The sequence below is a fragment of the Bos indicus x Bos taurus genome, chromosome 29 (assembly GCF_003369695.1).
Source record: "Bos indicus x Bos taurus breed Angus x Brahman F1 hybrid chromosome 29, Bos_hybrid_MaternalHap_v2.0, whole genome shotgun sequence".
Lineage (NCBI taxonomy): Eukaryota > Metazoa > Chordata > Mammalia > Artiodactyla > Bovidae > Bos > Bos indicus x Bos taurus.
In genome coordinates this window covers 10,107,407-10,131,871 of record NC_040104.1, presented here as the reverse complement: position 1 = coordinate 10,131,871, position 24,465 = coordinate 10,107,407, and the positions used below count along the sequence as shown (strand labels likewise).

The following is a 24,465-nucleotide window of genomic DNA, read 5'->3' as shown; positions in this document are numbered from 1 at the left end:
GGGCGGTGCCAAGGCGGAGCTTGAGGGAGGGGGCGGGATTGTTGAGCCAGGCGCTGTCCGACTTGGCTGGTCCTAAACATCAGACAGAAGCACTGAACCCTGTTTTTCTCAACTTGGCAAATTTTATTTAGAAAAAAGGGTGGGGAGGAAGAAAGTGACAGCGCTCTTTTAAGCCAAGGTCTTAGAAGAGAAACCTCCCACCTTTCTGCAGCACCTTGGCCCCCTCTCTCATGGCTCAACCTCCCTCGGCTTCTGGAGCATGGAAAGGCTATGTGCCCTGCCGGAGAGTGGACGGTAAAGGTGCCTGGAAACGGCCAGAGAAGAGGCCCAGGCGGTCAATGTTGCGGTGGAGGACACTGTGCAGCACAGCCAGATGGGGTCCACCTTCACCCCCACCCTCCCTAGAGAAGTCCCGGATGAAGCGACCACGCTCCGACTGGAAGATGAACTTCTGGGGCAAGGGCCCATGCTCCCGGAGAAAGCCCCAGACACTGAGCAGCAGCAGACGCACTTCAAAAGGTGCCAGTTGACTAAATACCTCGTGCATATTCCCCAGGGCTGGTGGCAGGAGGCTTCCCTCAGCCATGACAGCCACCAAGGTGCAGGATGCCTCCAGGTGCCAGGGGGAATGGGTTGTGTCAGGGTGGCGAGAGGCTTCCCAGTGGCCCAAGAGGGCAGCCAGCAGCCCCCGCAGCAGCACAGAGCAGTAGCACAGGGCTGGGGGAGCAGCTGCTACCAACTTTAGCAGCTCAAAGAGCAGAGGCTGTTCCCGGAAGCGCCTACCAATGCGGAGATCCCGCTCCACAGTGGCCCGGGCATGCTCCTCAGGAGGCCAGGCTAGCTCTGCACCGGCTGCATCAGGACACACACTCTCCACCAAAGTCACTGCCACTGCTTTGGCTGCCTCTGGGCTCAGGGTGGAAGCCCCCCAGCAGGCTACACATTCAGTACCCCCAGGGGCACTGCAGCAGTGCACCAGGAGGCTGAGGAGGCTCTGGGTGTTGTAGATAACTTCTTGCTGATTGCGTGACTGGACAAACTTGGGTGGTTTAAGGCCACGACCAATGACTCCAGCGTGGAACACAGACCAAATCCCTCCAGGACCTGGTACAGCTGCAGTGTGCCGCCGGTTTGTGTCCAACAGGGAGGCAGACGCCAAAGGAGCTGTCACAATGGAGAGAGTCTCATTGTCCCCATCCACTTCCCCTCCAAATAGTTCTGTGTTGCCACGATGTAAGGCTCCCTCAACTAGCAGCTGCAGCACAGCTTTGAGCCCCGCCGGGCAGGTCTGGGAGAGGCGCAAAAGAAGCTGGGAGGCGGAAGCCACCCCTGGGGGGCCGTGCAGCCTCAGAGAAGCAAAGAAGCGATGCACTCCAGCTCTCACCAGTCCCAAGAGTTGGGAAGGGGACAGGGCTTCTGGGGGGAAGGGACAAATGGCCAGGAGGGAGGCAGCGGCTTCGGCTACTTCCTCCTCAGGATGGAGCAAGAGAGGAGCCAGGTCAGACAGATGAGCTGAGGCGGACTCCCCGAACCGGGCCCCTAGGGCCGCAGGACCCTCACCACCTTGCTGCTCCCACCCCACAAGCAGCGCCAAGTTTCGCAGGAACCGGGCTGTGAAGGGAGGTTGCAAAGTTCCTGCATGTACCCTAGCCAGGCAGCTTCGGAAGGCCAGGGGCAGGAGGCCAGAGAGACTGACCACCAGCCCAGCATATAACTGAGTAGCCAGACTCAACTCTTCAGGGCTTCGGGCCCGGCTCAGGAGGTGGCCCAAGGCCTCAGGTCCACAGCTAGGCCGGGTATAGACGGAGAGCAGGCCGAGGAGCTGGTGTTGCCAGAGGAAGCGTTTCCGTTCCAAACGTAGCGTCTCTCCACACAGCTCTCCAACGTGGTTTCTGAGCGCATCTAGAAAGGGCACGGGGCGGGGGGGTGGGGGTGAGCTCAACAACCCCTCCCCTAGAGACGGTCCCCAGTGATGAACCAGTTTTTGCAGGTGCAGCAGCAGCAGCTGGATCAGCCGGTCACACGCCTCGCGTACAGTGTCTGGCACAGCCAGGCCCTGGGTGGTAATGACAGAGGCAGGCATGGCTGTGTCCACCAGGAACTGCAACAGGCGGTAGGCACCTGCCCCAGAGGCCTGGCTCACTAGGTGCACAGCCAGGTTCAGCATGTTGTCCAACTCCTCTCGGGGAAATCCCTGCAAGTGTTGCTGCAGTTGACTCAGCACGGCTGGGGGCTTAAGGCAGTCTACCAGTTCTCCAGAGACTGTGCCCAGCAAAGCTGGTGACATGACTGCTAGCTGCAGGAGGAAGGGAACTGTGGCCTGAAGGGAGGGGTCCCCACTCCGGCCACCAGTGCCCCCTGCCAGACTATCGTGGAACATTCGGAGGAGCTCTCGTCGGATGCTGTCTCCATGCCTGGAGGCCAGGTGCCCTAGGATGCCTACAACTGAGGCAATCTTGGGCACCCGTTTCTCCCCAGGGACGGCAGGAGATCCAGGGAAGGGGTCTGCAGAGGGAGTTTGAGAGGAGCCTCCACCACTGCCACCAGCTCCACTTCCAGCCCCACCATGAACGCAGAAGTCCTTAAGCCCACAGGAGAGAACTCGAGAGATGATGGTGCCGGGAAAAGAGGAGCCAATATGTGCCACAACCCAGTCGAAGTGTGGGGAATGCTGGACGGAGGTATCCAGCAAGGCATCCACACAGGCATCTGGGCAACTGCCAATGAGAGCCGAGAGGCACTGAACATAGATGTCCATCAATGTGCGTGTGGCCCGACAGCCCATCCACAGCTGCAGCAATTCATTGAGAGACCCAGTGGCATGGGGCACACGCTGGTGCTGGCCCGAGTAAGTGCTGCTCAGCTGCCCCATGAGGTCAATGGACCATGCACTAATCACAGGTGCCCAGGCCTTCGGGTTGGCCCGGATGAACTCAGACAGCACCTGCTGCACTTCCTGCACCACATCCTCTAGACCAGGACCCCCAGCAGGGACATGGGAAGGTGGGGGTGGACGGAGGTGAGGTGGGCCAGCCACGGGGCTTTCATCCAGGGTAGCCAGGTGGGCCCGGACACTCTCATCGAAGACACCTCGCAAGTGGTCAAGCACGGCAGCCCGAGCAGGTGGCAAAGAGCGGAGCAGGAGAAGGCCACAGCGAGCGTGCTCCCTAGCAGAGAGCTGGTGGCCCAGAACAGGGTCTACACCAGTCAGAAAAGCCTTAATTTCCTGGGACAGCTCCTGAGCACTGTAAGGAAGCAAAAAAAGCAGAGTGAGAGTGTTGGAAGATGTAGAACAAGTTACATTCCCTCTGTGAGCTTCAGTATTTTTCTATGTAAAATAGGGATAACTGAACCTCCCTCATAATGTTCACAAAGTATGGAAGCACCATATCTAGTTCACACTAATTAATAAATGCAAGCTGTTTTTCTTTTAATAACAACAGAATCAGTATTAGGTAACTCCTGGAATAGATCAAGTTCTCTTTTAAGTACTTTACGTGTATTATTTCAATACAGGTAACAACCCAGTAAGGTAGGTACCATTATGATCCCATTTTACAGAGAAGGAAACCAAGGTTAAATAATCAGACTCTAAACTCCAAGAGGGTAGTTAACAGTTCTCTGCTCTTCAACACTGAATCCCCTTCTCCTGGAGCCCCTGGAATATGGGAAATAATAATTCGTTGAATTGAGTAAGTATATTTTGTGTTCCTATAACATCTGCCTTAAACACACCTTTTCAGCTTTACAGCACTCCCCCCTCCATACAACTCAAGTACCCTGGATTTTGCCCTTAATGGAAAGAAAATTCTAAGCCCAAATTTGCCCTTCATTAAGGGCTCTTCCTCCCCAAACTTCTTTCCATATTCTGCAAGCACCCTAACCACCCACCACTTGGACTCCACCACATCAACAACCACTACCGTCCCAGTACCCTCAATATGCCCCAGGAACCAAGGTGCCCAGGGCAGAGACAAGGTAATGCCTTCCAGCCCTTCCCACCCTAAAACATATGGGTTCAGTCCTAAGAGGTTCAGGAGGCAGTATCATGGGAAGAGACAAAATTCCCTTCCTCTTTGTGAGTTTTCTGCCAAAGAAGACAGCATCCTCTAGAGACTGGTAAGCTCTGACTGTGCCATTCCTCTCTGGTTCCTCCAAAACAAAAACCAAAACCACTCAACGGTGAGGGGAGTGTCTCCGTTGGAAGGCGAGGGAAAGGCTAGAAAGCATTCTGTGGGATTCTGGGGGCCTGGGTGCTCAGGGAGTCCCCATGAAGTCAGGGGACTCTGCGTTAGCTCGGGTCTAAAAAGGACAGGGCACCCGGGTTCCCAAGAATTGATACTCCCAACTCTTGGAAAAGCAAGGCGAGGATAGGGGGTAACTATACACTGGGCTTTAGAGGGAGGCAGTACCGAGACCTTGGGAGTGCGGGCACTGGAGCCCAGAGTTTTGGTGAGTCAGTCCCTGAGTTCGGGGAAGACCGGACCAGGAATCTCTGAGAACCCCGACGCGAGTTCTCGAGGTAGGATCCGGGTTTCTGCCGAGAAAGCTGGGGATCGGCGCGGGACCGCGTGGGAGGGAAAGATGCCAGGGGCTCTGACTACCTGAGCGGCGCGGGACCGTGAGTGACCGGGGCAGGCCCGGGAGGCCCTGGGGCCCCGGGAGGGTCGCACAACGCAGACATCCCGGAGCCCTAGACCGAGCCTGAGGCGGGAGCGGCGGAGCGCAGGGAGCGCATGCGCGCTGACTGGAAACCCGAAAGGAACCAGCGAAAAGGCTTCTCAAGAAAACCCATCCGGCGCTGTTCGTGACCCTCACACATTGGTTCCGCTTTGAGTCGGCGTCCCAGTTAGAGGCTGCGTCGATAACAGCGGGAAGTCGACCCACCTTCTACGCAACCTTTCTCCACCCTCCCGCGCCTCGCAAGGGTCTTTGACACAGCTGAGCGCCGAAGAATTGATGCTTTTGAACTGTGGTGTTGGAGAAGACTCTTGAGAGTCCCTTGGACTGCCAGGAGATCCAACCAGTCCATTCTAAAGGAGATCAGTCCTGGGTGTTCATTGGAAGGACTGATGCTAAAGCTGAAACTCCAATACTTTGGCCACCTCATGCGAAGAGTTGACTCATTGGAAAAGACCCTGATCCTGGGAGGGATTGGGGGCAGGAGGAGAAGGGGACGACAGAGGATGAGATGGCTGGATGGCATCACCGACTCGATGGACGTGAGTTTGAGTGAACTCCGGGAGATGGTGATGGACAGGGAGGCCTGGCGTGCTGCGATTCATGGGGTCGCAAAGAGTCGGACACTACTGAGCGACTGAACTGAACTGAACTGAAAGCTATCTGAAGGGCTTCTCTGGTGACTCAGACGGTAAAGTGTCTGCCTGCAATGTGGGAGACCCGGGTTTGATCCCTGGGTCAGGAAGATCCTCTGGAGAAGGAAATGGCAACTCACTCCAGTATTCTTGCCTGGAAAATCTCATGGATGGAGCCTGGTAGGCTACAGTCCATGGGGTCACAAAAAGTCGGACATGACTGAGCGACTTCACTTCTCTAAAGCTATCTGAGACCATTTAATTGGATTTCATTAATTTTCCTAATTAAGCCAAAAATACAAAATGTTCAACTCTCGAGGTTAAAAAAAAAAAAGGAAGCTCTAGGAAACCTTTTAATCAGTAACCAGAGACAAGGTGAAAAAGCAGTTAAAGGAAAGAGGAAGGAGGAGAAGCGTAAAGAGAGAAAACCCCTAAAAGAAGATGAAGAGAAGACAAGAAAAGAGATGAAGGGGAGGAAGCCTGAAATAAATTGAGCTGGCCACGCTGAAGGTGTCCTCCCAGCTCTAAATTGTCACCACAAGCCTTCTCAGGCTCCCCAGTCTCCCAGAGGAGGAACCTTCTCCCACCTGCAGCAGAGAGTTTGATAACTTTCTAAGGACCTAATACTCCTTATCAAGAGAGCCTTCTCCAACCCGTCTATCGAGATCAAATTCCAGCTATTCCGCTAACGGACTGTGTGCTTCAGTTAAGCTGTCTATGCTGCTGCTGCTAAGTCGCTTCAGTCGTGTCCGACTCTGTGCGACCCCATAGACGGCAGCCCACCAGGCTCCCCCGTCCCTGGGATTCTCCAGGCAAGAACACTGGAGTGGGTTGCCATTTCCTTCTCCAGTGAATGAAAGTGAAAAGTGAAAGTGAAGTCGCTCAGTCGTGTCCGACTCTTAGCGACCCCATGGACTGCAGCCTACCAGGCTCCTCCATCCATGGGATTTTCCAGGCAAGAGTACTGGGGTGGGGTGCCATTGCCTTCTGTACCTGCTTCCTTTTCCGGAAATTACGATGATTAATAGTACACTTACTCCAGGGGCTTGTTGTGAAAATTGAAACCAGGAAATAGTATTACTGTATAACACTTGGTGTCTGCAATGGTAGGTAAACGTTATACATGCAATTGCTGTTTTTATTTTCTTTCTTCAATGAACTCTAGAAGATAAGTGTTCGGCAACAGGTAGTTCCCGCTTTTGTTAAAGGCTTCACCATCATCACATACAATGGTGTCTGCTTGGCACTTGGTAGGTTTGGGGGTTTTTTTGTTGTCTTTTTTTAAGTAGGTTCCTAATAGTTGCTTAGATGAAAGAAAGGGAAAGTAGGTTCTGAGGCATTTATTAACCAGACAGCTTACTGTTCTCAATGGAAGTGTGAGTTAGAAGATCAGCAGATGGTAGGTCCTAAAGGTATCTTTGAAGTGACAGTGTTTTAAAATAGGGTTTTAAAAAGATTTTATTTACTTATGGCTGTGCTGGGTCTTCACTGCTGCGCAAACTTTTCTCCAGTTTTGGCAAGCAGGGGCTACCGTAATAGCAGATCTTGGGCTCCACAGTGCAGGGTCTTCTCATTGCAGCGGCTTCTCTTGTTGTGGAACACAGGCTCTAGGACATTCGGGCTTCAGTAGTTGCAGCTCCTGGGCTCTAGAGCACAGGTTCCATAGTTGTGGGGCATGGGCCTAGTTTCTCCTTGACATATGGGATCTTCCCGGACTAGGGATCGAACCTATGTCCCTTGCAATGACAGGCAGATTCTTTATCTCTGAGCCACCAGGGAAGCCCTGTGACTGTGTTTTAAAAGCTAAATGATTAATTCTGGTGGTTCTATATTTGTTCTTAGATTTTAGAAGTTCAAGCATTCATAAAATATGTGTTCTAGGAGAGTAAATATGAGACAGTTTCTGCTTCCAGCTCTGCTTCAGGCTTGGACCCAATACTTTCCTTCTCTCAGCCTCAACTTTTGATCTGTGAGAAGTGACTTTTGAACCAGGGGAGTTCTTCCAGCTATGAGACTATTATGTGGTTCTTGCCCCTAAAGATTTCATAATCTAAGGGTGCTTGTTTTGGAGTTAGATCTGGATTCCTGTCTGCTATTTAATGGCAATGTTACCGTGAGCAAGTGACTCAGCTGTTTTGGAGCCCCTTTCCTTATCTGTAAAATGGGTATGTTTCTCACAAGCTTTTTGCAGAGATCACTGCAGATTATTTGTATTAAGAGCTTAGCACAATACCAGATACAGAAACTCTACTTTGAGCTCAGCAAGCTCCTTCCCACCTTAGGCATAGGGGCAGAAGAAAATTATTCAGGGTAATGGGGATACCAAGATGTTGAAATTGCATTTCCTTCTCCCCTCAGCTTCTCCCCTCTACTTCACTTGAATACAGTTCAGTTTCACACTAGCACTTTTTCCTTTCTGTATTCAAAACTGGACATAATACTGTTTCCCTGGGAAAATGGCTGATACCAAGTTTTAGACCAGGAGAAGCAGGTGAGCCTGGAACATATTGTGCCCAACAGCAAGAAAGTGCTCAAATACTGATGGTGTATCAAAAGGACACAGCATCCATGCATGCTCTGTAGCTCAGCCATGTCTGACTCTTTGCAACCCTACCAGACTCCTGTGTCTATAGGACTCTCCAGGCAAGAACACTGGAGTGGGTTGCCATTTCCTCCAGGGGATCTTCCCAACCCAAGGATGGAACCCACATCTTCTGAGTCTCCTGCGTTGGCAGGCAGGTTCTTTACCACTGAGCCACCTGGAAAGCCCAAAGGACACAAAGTGCAAGTGAAAGTTGCTCAGTCGTGTTCGATTCTTTGCGACCCCATGGACTATACATGGAATCCTCTAGGTCAGAATACTGGAGTGGGTAGTCTTTCCCTTCTCCAGAGGATCTTCCCAATCCAGGGATCAAACCCAAGTCTCCCTCATTGCAGGAGGATTCTTTACCAGCTGAGCCACAAGGGAAGCCACAGGAAGCTCCTTAAAGAGGCTGGCTGGTCAGTTTGGTATGATTTTGAGCATGAAAAATTGATAGTAACATGATTAAAACATTGAAAAACAACCTAAATGATATTTTTTTTAAAAAAAGAGAGTAGGGGTTTCCTTTACAGAGTATATCAAATGAGTACCACAGATGCATGGATACTAAAACCATTGTTGCGATGTCATTGGGAATAGGAAAATCATATAGTCTCAAAGTATCACTCATAGACTGCTTTTTTAAAACAATGCTTATTAATTCATTTATTTGGCTGTGCCAGGTCTTAGTTGTGCTTCAGTTGCAGCATATGGGATCTAGTTCCCTGACCAAGGATTGAACTCAGGCCCCCTGCATTGGGAGCTCAGAATCTTAGCCACTGGATCACCAGGGAAGCCCCCATGGATTGCTTATTAATTATAAAGGAAAAGAATACTTTAACAGTGGAGAAATCTAACAGATACCCACTTAACACTTAGAAGCACCAATGAGACAAATTGACATTACATGTGAACAAAAAATGTTGCCTATCAGAAAAAAAATCTTGTGACCATCAACCAGTCAGCCACTATAGTCACCTGTAAGGGTCTCTGGCCATCAAACGAGGACAACCTCTGCAGCCATCCCCAGAGGTGAACCCCGAGGGAATTCAGGAAGGAAAAGAACAGGATACTGGCCATAGATAGTTAAGGTGCATAGCAAAAGAGTGAAAAAACAAAAGAGCACTAAGTTCATTAACTCGAAAGGTCTAGTGTTTTGCTATAAGTTTCTCTTTTGGCTGAGGCTTGTGGGAATCTTGGTTCCCTGACCAGAGATGGAAGCTGCATCCACTGCATTGGAAGTGTGGACTCCTAAGTGCTGAATCACCAGGAATGTCCTGAGAAGTCTAATTCTAATTAATGATAATCTTTGATGGTCTGATTTTTTAAAAAATATTTGTATTTATTTGGCTGCACAGGGTCTTAGTTATGGCAAGTGGGATCTAGTTCCCTGACCAGGGATCAAACCCAGGGCCCCACTGACAGCTCAGAGTCTTAGCCACTGGACCACCAGGGGAGTTCCTGACTACCGGATTTTTGTCACAAAAACTATCTAGGCTCCTCCCTTACCTCTTGGGAGCAGTCCTTCAGTCATCTGAGAGGCTGTCTTCTGGGCTTTTAAGTCCTCTGCAAGTCTGCCAAATCAAACATAATTCTCAACTTTTTGTTGCTGTTCTGTCGCTGTCGCGTCCGACTCTTTCCAACCTCATGAACTGCAGCGTGCCAGGCTTCCTTGTCCTTCACTATCACCCAGATTTTGCTCAGATTCATGTCCATTGAGTTGGTGATGCCATCCCACCATCTCATCCTGTTGCCCCCTTCTCCTGTCCGCAATCTTGTGTATTTTTCAGTCAACACATACTTCCTGATGATATGCCATGAGAAGTGCACAATATCCTACATCAAATTCTTCCCAGAAATGCCTAACCTACAACTAATGATGAGGAAATGCACAGAAACACTCAGACAAACCCAGATTGTGAGATACTCTTTTATTTGAGCTGGACTCTTCAAAAAATACCAGTCATCTAAGACAAGGTAGGAGTACTCTTTTCATTTGAAAACTAAAGGGGCATGACAGTTAAATAGTATGTGTGATTCTTAATGGTTTCTGGATTGAGGAAACAATAAGCAGTTATAAGGAATATTGTTGGGACAACTGAGGAAATTTGAATATGAAAAACTGAATTTTAGCTATTCCACTAATGTTAAGTGTCTTAGGTGTTTTGGCTATATAGAAACATAGCCTTAGGGATAAAATCTCACCTGCAACTGACTTTCAAATGAGTCAGCAAAGACAACAGTGATATGTACTTGAACAAACACATATTTGCAAGCAGGTAGGGAGATCAAGCATAGCGAGAGAAATGTTAAAAACTGGTAAACCGAGGTAGAGTGCATACATAAGGGCTCATTGTGCTAATCTCTTAACTTGACTGAAGGTTTGAAATTTTCAAAATCCCTTCTTCAGGAAGCTTGCACTGATTAAACAGGGCAAGGAGAGAGTTGCTCTTTCCCCAGTGACCACATCTCTGCACATTCAGCTTCTCACTTTAATTAACCACCCCAGCCCTGGCTTCCAACAAACAGAATTTCTGAGCATAAAAAGGGAAAAATAATGTTCACTTTATTAAAAATATAATCAGCAATGGAAGCAGAGATAATCACGGTCACTTGTCCACCCTGGTCACACAGTGGAGGTGGCAGGGCTGATATCAGGAGCCTTGCCTCCTCTGACATCTCTACAATAATCCTGTTTTGTTAGAAATTTTGTCACTGGGGAGACAGGGCCACCAGGGAGCTTAACTTCTTGTTGCCTTTGCTCAAGTAAGTGCTGTGAGTCCTGTTTTCCAGTTGTCTTGTTTCCACACTCACAGCCCCTTTTCCTTCTCCCATCCCAATTCCCACATTTAATCACACACATCTCAGTGGGAAAGAGGGGGCTTTATTACAAATGCAGTTGACTGCTTAGGACTCCCTCTCCAATTTTTCTTTTCTACTCTCTTTTTCTCAATACATCCCTCCAGGGCAGGTCAGTAGGCCATTAGGGGGGTATACGGGGAGAATGAAAAGGAGCAATGCTTTCTCCAAAATCATCTGAAATAACCTTTGAGTCCTTTTGGCTCCAGCTTGAGAATCTTCTGGTGGAAAGGGTGTGAGATTCAGATTTAGCTCTTATCTTCAAGGTCCTCCATATCTACATCCTGGGGGGCTTTTGTCTTCTTTTTTGATCTGGGCTGTGGGTCACTAGTCCTGGTTGGCTTGGGAGGGGCTTCCACTGAACAAAGGAAAAGAGGAAGCATTAAAGAACCCGAATGAATCCAGGCTGTATCACCCCAGCTTCTGGGCCCTAGCCTCACCTTCCATGGCTGCTTTCTCTTTCTGGGCAAGTCGGATCTGCTGGAGGAGTTTTCTGCGCTTCTTCCCAGACAGAGTAATGTTGGCACGTGCACTGGACCTAAAGGGTTGGTAGGAGCAAAAATACCAGTTGAATCTGAACCAAAACAGACCACACAGTGGTTCTGGTTACCGGAAAGGTCTTTGGATCTAAGTTAAAGAACTGTTACCTTACTTAAAACTAACCTTAACACATACATAAAGTAACATTAATTGCTAAAATTTAGTATCGAGTGGAAACTTTTCCTCCTCTCATCCTTGATACTTCTGCCACCAGATATGGTAGGTTTTCCCACATCAAGTAATTCTCCGTATTTGCAGTGAACACAGACTGGGCGTCCTACAAATTTAAATTTGATTTGGACAGTATATACCTGGAGATGGCATCAGACACCACAGGTTAAGGGCTTGGTTCCACAGGGTTTCCCCCACTTCAAATACCAATCACAAATCCAGGTTGTCACCTAGACTTCTGATTGGCCAGCCATAAATTCGGTTCTTATGATCCCCTTCTCAAACTCAGTAATTTGCTAGAAAGGCTCACAGAACTCAGGGAAACATACTTGCATTTACTGATTTACTACAAAATACAACTCAGGATCCAACCTGCAAGGAGATCCAACCAGTCCATTCTAAAGGAGATCAGCCCTGGGTGTTCTTTGGAAGGAATGATGCTAAAGCTGAAACTCCAGTACTTTGGCCACCTCATGCGAAGAGTTGACTCATTGGAAAAGACTGATGCTGGGACGGATTGGGGGCAGGAGGAGAAGGGGACGACAGAGGATGAGATGGCTGGATGACCAATGGATGGCCAACTGACTCAATGGATGTGAGCTGGAGTGAACTCAAGAGATGGTGATGGACAGGGAGGCCTGGCATGCTGCGATTCATGGGGTCGCAAAGAGTTGGACACGACTGAGCTGAACTGAACTGAACAACTCAGGAACAGTCAGATGGAAGAGAGGCATAGGGCAAGGTATGGAAGGGACCAGAGTTCCCATGCCTTCTCCAGCTAAACCTTCTCAGCACCTCCACCTGTTCACCAATCAGGAAGCTATCAAGAGGTTTTATAGAGCTTAATCTCCAGCACCTGCCCTCTTCTCAAAGGTCAGTGCATAGGGCTTAAATTTCCAGTCCTCTAATCATGTCTTCTTTTGGATGACCAGCCCCACCCTAAATCACTATTAGCATAAATTTGTGCTTAGTTCTTTGCTCAGTTGTGTCCAACTCTTTGCAACCCCATGGCAGCCTGCTAGGCTCCTCTGTCCATGGGGATTCTCCAGGCGAGAATATTGGAGTGGGTTGCCCTCCTCCAGGGGATCTTCCCAATGCAGGGATCAAACCCAGGTCTCCAGCATTGCAGGCGGATTCTTTACCGTCTGAGCCAACAGGGAAGCCCAGCTTAAGTTTGCTGCTGCTGCTAAGTCGCTTCAGTCGTGTCCGACTCTATGCTGACCCCATAGACGGCAGCCCACCAGGCTCCCCTGTCCCTGGGATTCTCCAGGCAAGAACACTGGAGTAGGTTGCCATTTCCTTCTCCAATGCATGAAAGTGAAAAGTGAAAGGGAAGTCGCTCAGTCGTGTCGGACTCTTAGCGACCCCATGGACTGCAGCCTACCAGGCTCCTCAGTCCATGGGATTTTCCAGGCAAGAGTACTGGAGTGGGGTGTCATTGCCTTCTCCGAGCTTAAGTTTAGGTGTGCTCAAAAGGGGATCCTTTTGAAATAAAAGGCACTCTTATCACTCAGCAAATTCCAATGGCTTTAGCTCTGTCAGAAACCCGACAGGGACCAAATATATTTATTATGCCAATTCATAAAGTAAATATTATAGTAAACAAGTCAGTGAAAGAATGGGATGGGAAGTCTTCCACAAGAACTCAAGTGGCCTTGAAACTTCTATGCAATATCCCACATGAACCTTTGTGAAAATTCATCGAATGATTCACCACACACTCATGTGTACGCTTTTAAATTTACTTATAGGAAATCTGTGTGAATATATGTTACTTGGGGAGGCTGGGGCCACAGTTCTCCTTAGATTCTCAGTGGGGTCCAAGAACCAAAAAAAGGTTGCAAGTTACAGGTATAATGAGAGGCTAACAAAGTTTAGGCACAAACTTTCCTTGCGTAAGTGTGAGTATACAAGGAAAGCAAAATGGTGTTAAGCTACTCCGGAGCTCGACAAGGAGGGAAGGAGGGTTGATGGGGGAGGACGCAGGGAGAGAGGGTCTGGCACTCACGCCCGCTTCTTGAGGTGGTGCCGCGTAATCAGTCCTTCGTCTATCACAGCTCCGACCACCCGATGCTTCAGTCGCCGCTCCCGGTTCAACACTCGTCGTCGCTTGAACAGCTTCTTCTTCAGCTCCTGGGGAGAGGAAGATGCTTAATCAGAGGGCGGCTGCGCCCTGCGACCTGGGACCCCGCACCCGGCGACACTGGCCCATAGACTCCATCTCGGGCGAGAATAAAGGCTCTGGGACGCTTGGGAAACCATGTCGGGGGTCCCAGAGTCACCGTTCGCGGCCGGTTGATCTTTCCACTCGGAGCACCCATAGCTGCGCCGCTAGGCCGGCTCGGGGTCCACGTTTCCGTTGTGCGCAGGGTCCGTGTGCGCCCCGCCCTCAGCTCTGTGCTAGCCAATCGCAACTCGAGGGCGGGCCCTGGCACTATATAAATGAACCCGGCTCGCGCATAAGCCTTTTCGAGGGCGGCGACTGATTGAGTGTGGTCTGGTAGGTGTGGGTGTCCGGCTGGTGTTCCTGGGGAGTGGGGACGGTGCCTGTGGACCCTCCTTTTCTTGGCGCGGGTCGGGCGTGCAGTCCCGATCCGCGTAATGTACGGAGGTAGAGAGAACGGGCTCTGGCCCCCTCGGCGTCATGTCTTCGGTACCGGCGGCCAGCTGTCCGCCGGTTCTATCCTCAAGCGCCGGGACACAGAGCTCCAAGGAGCAGGGCAGAACCGAGGTTCAGCAGACTCCTCCCGGGGGTACTCACACCTTCTCCTTTGATTTCAGGTCTGTGGAGCCACCCCAAGAGCCGGAGCTGCCATATCCCCTCTTCCACTTCCCGCTGCAAACAATAAAGGTCATTCGTACGGTACTAAGTTTGTGTCCGCATTCTCTTTTTCCGAAGCTGCAGGGTTAGGGAAGCTTTATGCGTCATTCCGCACAGCGGATTTTGCAAATCTTCCCTTGGATCTCAGGCCCCAGCCGGAGTACGGGCGACATTTTCACACAAGTTTCTCTGGGCGACCTTGCCGGCACCTCCGGATGGCTGTTTTGCGCCGAACCCTCCATCTGGCGAGCCTGGCGGCGGGGACGCGCCGCACCGTGGCGGGTAGGGAAGGTGGACACTGGGAGGGCAAGCTGGGCTCTTCGTTACCCAATAGTCTGGTCATTGAAATTGTGACGCTGAAAACCCCAGGGCACATGGCGCCGATTTTGCAGCAGTTTGAAAGAACCGGGCGCTGGGTGATGCGTGTCCTCCCCTCGTCCTCAGGTTCCCTGGCTGGTAGCTGCCTGGCAGACCGCTCCCTCTGGGATAAGCTCCACGCCCAACCCCGTCAGGGCAGCGTCCGCACCTTCGACTGGTTCTTTGGATACGAAGAAGCCCAGGGGCTCCTGCTGCCGCTGCTGGAGAAATCATGGGCTGCCTGTCCACCCCGGGTGTTGGACGTGGGCTGTGGGACCTCCAGCTTGTGTCCAGGCCTCTATACCAAATGCCCGCACCCCGTGGACGTGTTGGGGGTGGACTTCTCTCCCGTAGCAGTGGCCCACATGAACAGTCTCCTGGAAGGTGGCCAAGGCCAAACACCCCTGTGCCCTGGACACCCTGAGTCAAGCCTCCATTTCATGCAGGCTGATGGCCAGAATCTGCAGCCAGTGGCTTCCTCAGGCTCCTTTCAGCTAGTCCTGGACAAGGGCACCTGGGATGCTGTTGCCCGGGGTGGTCTGCCTGGGGCTTACCAGCTCCTGGCAGAATGTCTGAGGGTCCTAAGCCCCCAGGGGACCCTGATTCAGTTCTCAGATGAGGATCCTGATGTGCGGCTCCCCTGCCTAGAGAAAGGGTCCCAGGGCTGGACTGTGACAGTGCAGGAGCTGGGCCCTTTCAGGGGCATCACCTACTTTGCTTATGTGGTTCAAGGCTCTGATTAAAGATGTTTTAGACCTGATCTTACTGTTTTCCGTTTGGTGAGGAGGTGGAGAAAACTTTTGTCTTTGCAAGATGACTGGAAAATTTGGGTGCTGGTTTCCACATTTATTAGATGGGTGCACCTGGTACTGAATATTTCTGTGCCCCATTTACTCACCTGCAAGGCTGGAATAATACCTGAAGTTATGTGATTACATACAGTTGACAGGTGAAACATTTAGCAGTGCCAGGCACAAAATGAGTGCTAAATAGAAAACGTACAAGTGGGTTATTTCCCATCTCCAACTAGTTGAAATCTTAAAAGCACAGACGAGAGTTCTTAATTCAGATTCCTTGACTATCACTGGTGTGACCCTGGGGTCTAACCTTTAAGCCCCATTTTTCTCACTTGTAGATGAGGAAGACTGAAGGGATGGATGGAAGGACTTCAAAAACCTAGGTAAAATGTTTGAGGGAGAAAGTGATACTTACCCTCAAAGCTCCTGGGAGGCAGGAAATGGGAATATTCCACAAAGCAGCTTCTGCAGACATGGGAGCTTGATGGTGGGTCCCAGAGAGGACAGGGATTGGGAGCTTCCTGACAGTCTGTGTCCTCTGGGATCCAGGAGGCATCTTGATCTACCCGTTCCTGCCCCCAGCTGAGTTCTGGGTTAAAGGTTCTTAAAGGAGACTTAGGGTCCAGGGAGCTCCAAGTCCAGCCTGGGAGTTAAAGAACCCATTAACAATGAAAAATACATAATAAAAGAACAGAGAAAAATATACCTGGTACCTGACTGGGTTTTTGTTTTTTTTTTTTTGAGGTAAATTTGTTTAATTCTTTTTGCTTATAAAAATAATACAGCAATTGAAATGAAGAGCCTAACTCCCACAAGCTGTGTGGCATGGTGGCCAAAAAAAAATTAAAAAATTCATCAACTTTGCCAGTCACCTTAACTTTTTTCATTTTTTTGGCCAAGCTGCACGGCACATGGAATCTTAATTCCACAGATGGGGATCTAACCTGAGCCCTTTCCTCCCACTCCCTGAGGTGGAAGCTCAGAGTCCCAACCACTGGATCTGGACCTGGACCGTCAAGGAAGTCCCTCAGCCACCTTGACTTTTCTCTCCCACCTCTACATTTCTCTTCACGATGTTTACTGGGCACCTACTGGGTGCTGTTTAATGCAGGGGACACAACTAAGTTGTCCCTCTTGTTTTGCTTAGAACATTCAGTTCGCAACAGCCCCATTTGAATGAGCCTCCTCCCTCACCTGGTTCTTCACTTTGGTCCTGGAAGAACACCTCGACCTCCTCTTCCTCATCGTCAGTCAGCAGCAGCAGCTCCTCGTGTGGCCACCGGAGCTCCCCACTCTCTTCACTTACCTCAGAGGCTTCCACCACAATGGAGGGGAGGCGGGTCTGCGGACACATAACCTGGATAGGCACAGCAGGGGAACCGGGCCAAAGTGGAGGGTGAACCAACAGCAGGACGCAAGGTGGGAAAGTACTAACCTGAACATCCTGGTGACCTTCAACCCTGTCAATTTCTCCTTTGTCCTTCCAAAGCGGGTTGGTCAGTCTAGGACTGTCTGCACGCTGGGAAGAGCCTGGGCTATCTCTAGACCAAGGCCCATCCTCACTGCTCCCCGGCACAAGGGCCATGGGTGCTGATTCTAGAATGCAGGACAATTGAACTCAGTAGAGCACCCCTGCCCAGTGCACCCCACAGACTGCTCCTTTAATCGCTTTGGAGCCGAGCCCCTTAATCACTTCTGAGGAGAGGAAGCTGAAAGGAGATTATGGACCTTCCAGGGGAGGGGCCAATGCCAGGAGGTGGGATGAAGTGAAGTGCTAGGCGCTCAGTCGTGTAAGACTCTTTTCGACCCCACGGACTGTATTGCCTGCCAGGCTTCTCTGTCCATGGGATTCTCCAGGCAAGAATACTGGAGTGGGTAGCCATTTCCTTCTCCAGGGGATCTTCCACATTGCAGGCAGATTCTTTACGGTCTGAGCCACCAGAGAGGCGCACTCACTCTGGTGACACAGAGAAAGGCAGGAGGAGTAGGAGTTAAGGAGGGCATTTGGATTAAAGCCCTGTGAGTAAAGAGCTTCAATAATGAGTTTGAAATTTCCTGATTCTTACAGGGTCTTCCAAGTTCACATTTCTTGGTATCTTATTTAATGAATATTTATATAGTGTCAACTAAAAAAAAAAAAGCACAATGTGAGAGTTGTGAGTCAAGTTTTATTTGGGGCAAAATGAAGACTGCAACCCAGGAGACAGTCCCTCAGACAGGTCTGAAAGACTGCTCCAAAGAAGCAGTGGCGAAAGTCAAAATATAAGATTTTCGTGAAGGGGGAGTTCAGTGCAATCAAGCACTCATTTTATAAAAGGTTTTCTGCTAGTCAGGAGGAGGAGCTGACATCAGCATGAAGGGATTTAGTGCTTTTCTAGAGGAGATGCAAGAAATGAAATCATGAAATCAGTTCCTGAAAATATCTAACTAGTTAAAAGACCTGTTCCACCAGTTTCCCTGGGGCACAGAGTGCCTCACTCTCCACCCTGAATTCCCTTTAGGGAGTGTAGAGGTCAGCAGTTGCAGCAACACAGGCAGATGGCAAATGCCCTTCTTGTTTTTGTTCATTTAGCTCAGTCGCCTCCGACTCTATGACCCTATGGACTGCAGCACACCAGGCTTCCCTGAAGCTTGCTCAAACTCATGTTGATCCAATCAGTGATGCCATCCACCCATCCAACAGTGACTGTTGCTGTTCAGTCACTGGCAAATGCTCTTGGCAAGTGCCAATCTGTAGTTGATACCAGGAACTGTTTTAAATGCATGTCATATAAATTGTTTAATTATCCTAAAATTGTGAGATGTTGTTGGTCAACCACTAAGTCATGGCTGACCCTTTGTGACCTCATGGACTGCAACATGCCTGGCTTCCCTGTCCTTCACTATCTTCCAGAGTTTGCTCAAATTCATGTCCATTAACATGTCCATATGCACTGTTATTAGCCTCATTTTCCCATGCAGAAACTGTAAAACAAAGAACTTAAATGACTTATCCAGAGTCACACAACTAAGAGGTGTTTTCTTCACCAAACTAGAATTCGGTAAGTTACACAACATCCATGGTTTTCATGGTTAAAAAAAAAAAAAAAAGCCAAGATTATTTACCTAAGAGAAGGGTAATTTTGCTTTTACTAAGTAAAATAAAAGGAAAATGTATTAATATATCATTTTCCCCATCCGGTACACTTGGTTTTTCAGTGTTTAGGATTGAAGAGATTGAAGGGAGTCAACAGACTGATGTTTATAAACACGTGGACGTCATTACATACTGCAGTTTGGATAAAGCACAAGTAATCCTAGGAAACTACAGAGCACAGGCTTAGCCCTCTATTGATCTGGACATTCCGGAACCGGGCAATTGTCAAACTCCCAGTAACCATGAAGACACTCTCCCGTTAGCAATCCTACTCGGGATTTCATGACAAGGGGTCCCACCCTCAGCCCTGGGTCCCAACACCTCTTGACGTGCTCAACCTTCTCAGCTAAACCTAGTCTTAAGACCTAGAGGCTTCAGATTCGAAACATTTCTCCGATTAGGTCCTCTCTAGCCCGGGCCCGTCTCTATGGTCTCTTGTGTGGGGCGCTCTAGCCTGCGCAGATTAAGTCGTCGCGGCGGCCCGGATGGGCTACTGGAGGCTCCAGAGGTCCTCTCGCTGGTTGCGCTGTCGACCATGACGACCCTGCGCAAGCTGCTGCTCGTGGGCGCACTGCTGGGCGCCGGGGCTGGCGTGGGCACCGCGCTTTTTGCCCTTGTGACCCCGGGTGAGGAGCGGAAGCAGGCGATGCTGAAGGTGGGAGCAGTTGGGGAGGCAGAGGTGGGGTGGGCGGGCGGAGAACCCCGGGCTGGTGGCCGGGGCTGCGAACCACTCTTTCTGCCTACAGGAGATGCCGGAGCAGTACCCGCAGCGCAGGGACGAGGCGGCCAGGACCAAAGAGTTGCTGCTGGCCACTCTGCAGGAAGCAGCGGCCACGCAAGAGAACGTCGCCTGGAGAAAGAACTGGATGAGTGGCGGCGGCGGCGGCGGCGGCGGGAGGTCAGCCTGAGACAGAACCTGCTCCCCTGGGCGCCGGGACTTATGCTGCAGCGCAGGCGCCCAAGCCGCCCTGACTCCTCCGTGGGCCGGCGGGGAGTCCAGACCCGGATGCCAAGCGCAGGCATCTCCGCGACTTCGGGAGCTGCCGCCGGGTGAGCGCGCTCTCTTCCACAGCTTGCAAGGACTACGTTTTAACGTCCACATCGCGGGCTGTGGCTAACTGAAGGAACCAATAAATCATGTTCCTCCATCCAGAGAGTGAGCCCTGCGGTTGGACGCCCATAAAAGCCAAGTGTTCTGCGGGTAGGTGCTGCGGCCTGGCTGGAGTGCGGCTGCCGGCTGCCACGCCCGCCCTTATGTGAGGCTGAAGCCCAATAGGCAGAGCGACGACATTTTCAAAACACAAGTCAGATCTGTGGTTTGTGTGAGTGGATAACCAAATGATGTTCTTGAAATTATAAGTAGCCTGGAAACTCTTGTGCAATAAACACCCATAGAGGACACTTTGGTTTCCTGTCTTTCGAATGAGGTTGAAGAGGGGCTTCTAGCAATTAACATATGCCGTGATGCCTTCTGTGGCCTTAAGTTTTGGAGGCCACTGTGGTACTAGTAAAACGGAGTGTACTTTGAGACAGATCTTGTTTCAACTCCTGTATGTTACAGAACCTCTCTGAGCCTCGGTCCTCCTGTTCCGTGTGTGCTAAGTCACTTAAGTCCTGTCCGACTCTGCGACCCTATGGACTGTAGCCCGCCAGCTGTCCACAGGGTTCTCCAGACAAGAATACTGGAGTGAGTTGCCGTTTCCTTCTCTGGGGGATCCTCCCCACCCAGGGACCGAACCAGCGTCTCTTACATCTCCTGCATTGGCGCGGATGGGGGTGGGGGTGGGGGTGTTTTTTACCCCTAGGGCCACTTGGGAAGTCCTGATCATAAAGGTGACAATTATCTTGAGAGTTGTGGTCAGAAGGTGAACTTAGGAATGTAAGTGCCAGGCACAGGACAGCCTCTCACTAAATGCACTGGGGCTTTCCTCCCATAAGGCGTTCATTGCAGTGGTTTTCAGTCTGAATGTGGTCATAGAATCTATTGGAGATGCCACTGATGGGATGAGGTAAAGCTGTCAGTGGGGCAGCAGCCCCACAGCTAAGTCAATAAGTTCACTCTCCTTTTTATTTTTCCGACCTGTGGTTCCAAACTATTGCAACAGTGGGGGCGCAGGGGAGGCTGTTTTCATTAAAGCTGGAACACTACATAAAGCATAAAGCTTGGTAACACTGAGGTCTGTTCCCATGTACGAGCAGTGGTGCAGTTTTGTGCTTCTAGATTGTGAGGTCATAAACACATTTGTCATGTGTGATCTTTTAAATTTAGTTGTGGCCTCTTTCCTAGCCAGGGTATGAGAGGAAGGAGGCAGCTGCTTGAGGGAGCATGGAGATGAGGTGAGCAGCAACAGCAAGAGGGGCTAGAATGCAGGAGCTTGGCATTGGCAGTTCAGAGCCTGAGCCTGAAAGTCAAGCTCCCCAGGAGTGTGTTCAGGTTCTACTACTTGCTACCTGTGTCAGTTTGAACAAGTCATGTGCTTTCACGTCTGGTCTCTAAAATGGAATAACTGTACCCACTGCTAGATAATAGTGCTTTCATATCTCAGTTAATACACAGTACATATTAAGCACTCAATACTTTTTGTGAATGGCCACATTTTAAAAACTACTCTTTTAGTAGCTAGTAACTGGGGACTCGTTAGGTGTCATGCACTGTGCTAAAGCATTACGTAACCCCCACAACCCCAAATAACAGGTACTATTATCCAGATTTTACTAAAGAAGAAACTAGACTTAAGAAGTCAAGGCACATAGCTAGTAAAGATTTCAAGCTTAGGTACTGTCTTACTCATAGAGCAAAAAATGCTATCCCCACTTTTTTGCTGGGGCCGCCCCACTTTAACCTCCTAGACAACTAATCAGATGTGGAGATTAGAAACAAGTCTCCCTTGGAAATTTAACATAAAGCATAGTGTCTATTCTGAAAGCCTTCCTTGTCTCTCCCAGCCATTCAGGAAGGAGTCAGGCACATACAGAACTCAGGAGAGTCTATTTATTAAGAAGGCAATGTCAGTGCTTTATCAAAGATGAAGAGAGGTCAAAGAGGGATGGTGGGATAAAGGCCTCTTAGCCGGGACATTTCTTGGCCACAATGAGGACAGCAGAAGGCACAAGTCCTGAAGATGGAAGAAAACAGATTTGAACCCAAAGATATCTGCTTCCCCCCACTGCCCCACATTCTGCCCTCACACCATCTCTATACAAAGTCCCTTCTTTGCATCCCTTCTCCTCAAGCATCCGCTATCCCCCAAGTCCTGGTTTCAGATCCCACGTGTCATACCCAGCTCCTGCAGAGGCCGCTCCATGTCAGCCTCTGAGAAGGCCCGCCGGGGGAAGCCACTGAGCAACTGCACAGGGTCCTGGGCCCCGCCTAGCTCCTCCCCACGGTGGAGCTCCACGTAGAGCCTCACAGCTGCCAGCTGTTCCCGTGCCCGGAATGTCTGGGTCAGTGAGGTCCCATCTGGCAGCCGGACCTAAAGGGCAAGAGAGAGATACAGTATTGTGAATATCGTAACTGAGTGAGGTGCGCAAGTAAGAAAAAGGAGCAAAGTTGGTTTCTCCTTCCACTTAGAGGGACTGGACCAGGATAATTACTATTGAAAGCACCTAATGAACAACCACTTAGAATGCGCTTTACTCAGCAATGAACAAAGAGACCCCTGGCTCCCTCACAATTTAACGAAAACATAATGCAAAATTATATAAAACATCTGGATAGATATCACACATCATGCAAACAGCTGCATAATCTAAATGAAAACACTATGAACAAGTAAAAAGGCAACTGCTGAATAAGAGAGAGGTATGGGTTTAAATAAGACTGGGACAAGTGAAATTTGATATCTTCCCTCAGAGCAGAGGAGGTAGGATTTCAAAAGTCATTTACAAAGAAGGGAGAGGTTTGGCAAAGGAAAAGTAACTGAAAAAAGCTCTGGGCTGGGCTCGGTTGGGTGCCCTGTAAGCCAACAAAGGGTTCCAGGAGCAAGACTGGAATCCGAATCAGTACCTGTATGCGACACTGGTCATACTCCCGCTTTGTGGGAGGCTCCCGGCTGGGAGAGGAGGGAACAGGGCCTGGCTCTGTTGCTGGTGGGGATGGCTGAGAACCCACGTTACCACCATACTAGAAGACAAAGTTCAATAATCAGGCACTAAGCCAATCCTCGCCCTCTGAAGCTAGAAAAGGGGATTTACTGGCCCCTCCACTAAACTATCCTGGATTTCCACCCAATTACCTACCTTCTTGGCTCTCTCTGCTTTGTCCCTTTCGATCTTTTCTCGGACTCTTTGTCTGGAATGCAGACAGGACACAAGAAGGTCAGACATTGACAAAGCAAATCTTGATTCCTTTGCCATGTCTTAGCCCAACACTCCCAGAATCCAGACCTGGCTTCTAACTCTTCAGCCTTTTCCCTCCTCCGCTCTTCAGCAGCCCGGCGCATCTCATCTTCCTGTAGCCTCTGTCGGGCAGCTGTCAACTCCTGCCCTTGTCTCCTGCGCTGCCGTTCCCGTTCCAATGCCTCCCGCTCCTCTCCTTCTTCACGCTCCCGCTGCTTTTGGGCCACCAGCTCCAACATCCTATGTTGCAGAAAGGAAACCATTCAAGAGACATGTATATAAATTGCGAAAGTGAGTTTATAACAAGGGACTCAGAAAACAAAACCCAGAAACACAGTCCCAAAACAGATACAAAAAAAACAAAGAAGGAAAGGGCCAAGAAAAAACAACGTGGGAAGTGAGAGTTCTTTGACCAGATTTGTGTAGTGGGGAGAGGTGGCAAGTGACTCTCAGAAACGTGAGCCTGTTCTTCCTACCTCTTCGTCTGTTCCTGTCTTTCCTCTTCAGTCAAAACAGGTTTGCCTTCTCCCACTGCAGACCCAGGTCCTACAAACAATCAATCAGTATTATTACCCTTTCATCCTCCTCCTCGGGCCCTCCTGAATAATCACACTGTTTTCCTCAGTCAGGACCTTTGGGGCCACCTTGCTCCGAGGGGGTGGGTTCCCGTCCCAGGACATGTCCAAGGGGGGTGGCTAATGGCTCATCCACATCGGGGTCGTCTTCGTGCTCCATCAACCTGGCAGGGAAAGTCAGGAGGGAGATTAACGTTCAGGCTGCCCTCCCAGCAGTTCCCCGTCCCCTGCCACCGGTCTGAGCGCTCACCAGTCCATCGCAGCCTCGATGCCCTGGTTCCCTGTGAGGGCCAGAGCCTTCTCCCTGAGGGCAGAAACACCGTGAATAGCGCCCACGAGCCATGGCGACGATCAGGCTGGGGCGTAGAGCCTGAGGCCACACTGGGGTAAAGGCCTGGGCAGGTGCGCGACCCCGCGGCCCTGGGTTAGGGGGCTCCCTTACGCGCGTCCCTTGGGGAAGCCCATCTCGATGAGACTCTCCAGAGCCGTCAGCTCCGCCATGACGCCGCCACCGCCGCTTCCGCGGGGACCTGGGGAAAGAGGGGAGCGAAGACGGCGAAGGGAGTCAGCGCGAGGCGCCTCCCACCAGCGCCCAACCTTGCCCGCGACCGCCCCAGCCGGGTGCTTGCTCACTCACCGGCTGCGGACCAGCCGCGGACACCTACGAGAAGAAAGCCTAGGCGAGACGGAAGTGCCCGAATCTGTTTGGGTCACGTGGGGGCGGGCGTGGACGGGTGCCGCCGAGTGCCAGAAACGCCGGCCTGGCGCTGCTGAGAGAACGCGAATGGGCGGTGCCTGGGAGTCGCATTCTAGGAGGCAGCCAACACTCCCCTGCCCAAGTACGGGCGCCCGTTGGTGCTAGAGAAAAAGAACGATGCTGTCCTGAAACCCATGGGCGAATGAAGACAGCTCCCCAGATGGCCCCTAAGCACACCGCAAGCAGTGTTTATCAGGAGCCTTAGAAATGTATGCACC

General features: G+C 50.5%; 6 protein-coding genes and 1 non-coding gene across 11 annotated transcripts; 3 read left to right on the top strand and 4 right to left on the bottom strand.

The window, feature by feature from the left end:
• Nucleotides 1–100: 100 nt before the first annotated feature.
• INTS5 (integrator complex subunit 5) lies at nucleotides 101–4,746 on the bottom strand. Its single transcript, XM_027532865.1, has 2 exons — nucleotides 4,605–4,746; nucleotides 101–3,245 (listed from the first exon to the last, which is right to left on the bottom strand). The coding sequence occupies exons 1-2, from the start codon at nucleotides 4,682–4,684 to the stop codon at nucleotides 269–271; spliced, it is 3,057 nt and encodes a 1,018-aa protein (XP_027388666.1). The 5' UTR covers nucleotides 4,685–4,746; the 3' UTR covers nucleotides 101–268.
• Nucleotides 4,747–5,198: 452 nt separating this feature from the next.
• On the top strand, nucleotides 5,199–15,404 carry CSKMT (citrate synthase lysine methyltransferase). 4 transcript variants are annotated; one of them, XM_027531727.1, is made up of 4 exons: nucleotides 13,817–13,966; nucleotides 14,248–14,317; nucleotides 14,436–14,569; nucleotides 14,732–15,404. In XM_027531727.1, the coding sequence occupies exons 3-4, from the start codon at nucleotides 14,503–14,505 to the stop codon at nucleotides 15,385–15,387; spliced, it is 723 nt and encodes a 240-aa protein (XP_027387528.1). In that variant the 5' UTR covers nucleotides 13,817–13,966; nucleotides 14,248–14,317; nucleotides 14,436–14,502; the 3' UTR covers nucleotides 15,388–15,404. The 4 variants fall into 4 exon arrangements, with proteins under 4 accessions (XP_027387525.1, XP_027387528.1, XP_027387526.1 ...); XM_027531725.1 differs by having other exon boundaries at nucleotides 14,248–14,329; XM_027531724.1 differs by lacking the exon at nucleotides 13,817–13,966 and adding an exon at nucleotides 5,199–5,222 and having other exon boundaries at nucleotides 14,248–14,569.
• Nucleotides 10,440–13,835, bottom strand: C29H11orf98 (chromosome 29 C11orf98 homolog). The gene is made up of 4 exons (XM_027531729.1): nucleotides 13,749–13,835; nucleotides 13,475–13,599; nucleotides 11,196–11,293; nucleotides 10,440–11,113 (listed from the first exon to the last, which is right to left on the bottom strand). Exons 1-4 carry the CDS (start codon nucleotides 13,785–13,787, stop codon nucleotides 11,004–11,006), a joined length of 372 nt encoding a protein of 123 aa, XP_027387530.1. The 5' UTR covers nucleotides 13,788–13,835; the 3' UTR covers nucleotides 10,440–11,003.
• Nucleotides 14,022–14,170, top strand: LOC113886629. The gene has a single exon (XR_003509512.1). It is a non-coding gene; the product is annotated as a small nucleolar RNA SNORA57 (small nucleolar RNA).
• Nucleotides 15,405–15,769: 365 nt separating the features above from the next.
• Nucleotides 15,770–17,275, bottom strand: LBHD1 (LBH domain containing 1). Its single transcript, XM_027531945.1, has 3 exons — nucleotides 16,636–17,275; nucleotides 15,857–16,084; nucleotides 15,770–15,789 (listed from the first exon to the last, which is right to left on the bottom strand). Exons 1-3 carry the CDS (start codon nucleotides 17,024–17,026, stop codon nucleotides 15,770–15,772), a joined length of 639 nt encoding a protein of 212 aa, XP_027387746.1. The 5' UTR covers nucleotides 17,027–17,275.
• A 1,748-nt stretch (nucleotides 17,276–19,023) lies between these two features.
• Nucleotides 19,024–19,978, top strand: LOC113886267 (ubiquinol-cytochrome-c reductase complex assembly factor 3). Its single transcript, XM_027532343.1, has 2 exons — nucleotides 19,024–19,232; nucleotides 19,324–19,978. The coding sequence occupies exons 1-2, from the start codon at nucleotides 19,113–19,115 to the stop codon at nucleotides 19,483–19,485; spliced, it is 282 nt and encodes a 93-aa protein (XP_027388144.1). The 5' UTR covers nucleotides 19,024–19,112; the 3' UTR covers nucleotides 19,486–19,978.
• Nucleotides 19,979–21,547: 1,569 nt separating this feature from the next.
• UBXN1 (UBX domain protein 1) lies at nucleotides 21,548–24,233 on the bottom strand. 2 transcript variants are annotated; one of them, XM_027532271.1, is made up of 10 exons: nucleotides 24,128–24,233; nucleotides 23,933–24,020; nucleotides 23,741–23,794; nucleotides 23,548–23,654; nucleotides 23,392–23,461; nucleotides 22,964–23,155; nucleotides 22,817–22,868; nucleotides 22,584–22,700; nucleotides 21,858–22,050; nucleotides 21,548–21,693 (listed from the first exon to the last, which is right to left on the bottom strand). In XM_027532271.1, the coding sequence occupies exons 2-10, from the start codon at nucleotides 23,989–23,991 to the stop codon at nucleotides 21,644–21,646; spliced, it is 894 nt and encodes a 297-aa protein (XP_027388072.1). In that variant the 5' UTR covers nucleotides 23,992–24,020; nucleotides 24,128–24,233; the 3' UTR covers nucleotides 21,548–21,643. The 2 variants fall into 2 exon arrangements, with proteins under 2 accessions (XP_027388072.1, XP_027388073.1); XM_027532272.1 differs by having other exon boundaries at nucleotides 23,560–23,654.
• Between the last annotated feature and the right edge of the window lie 232 nt (nucleotides 24,234–24,465).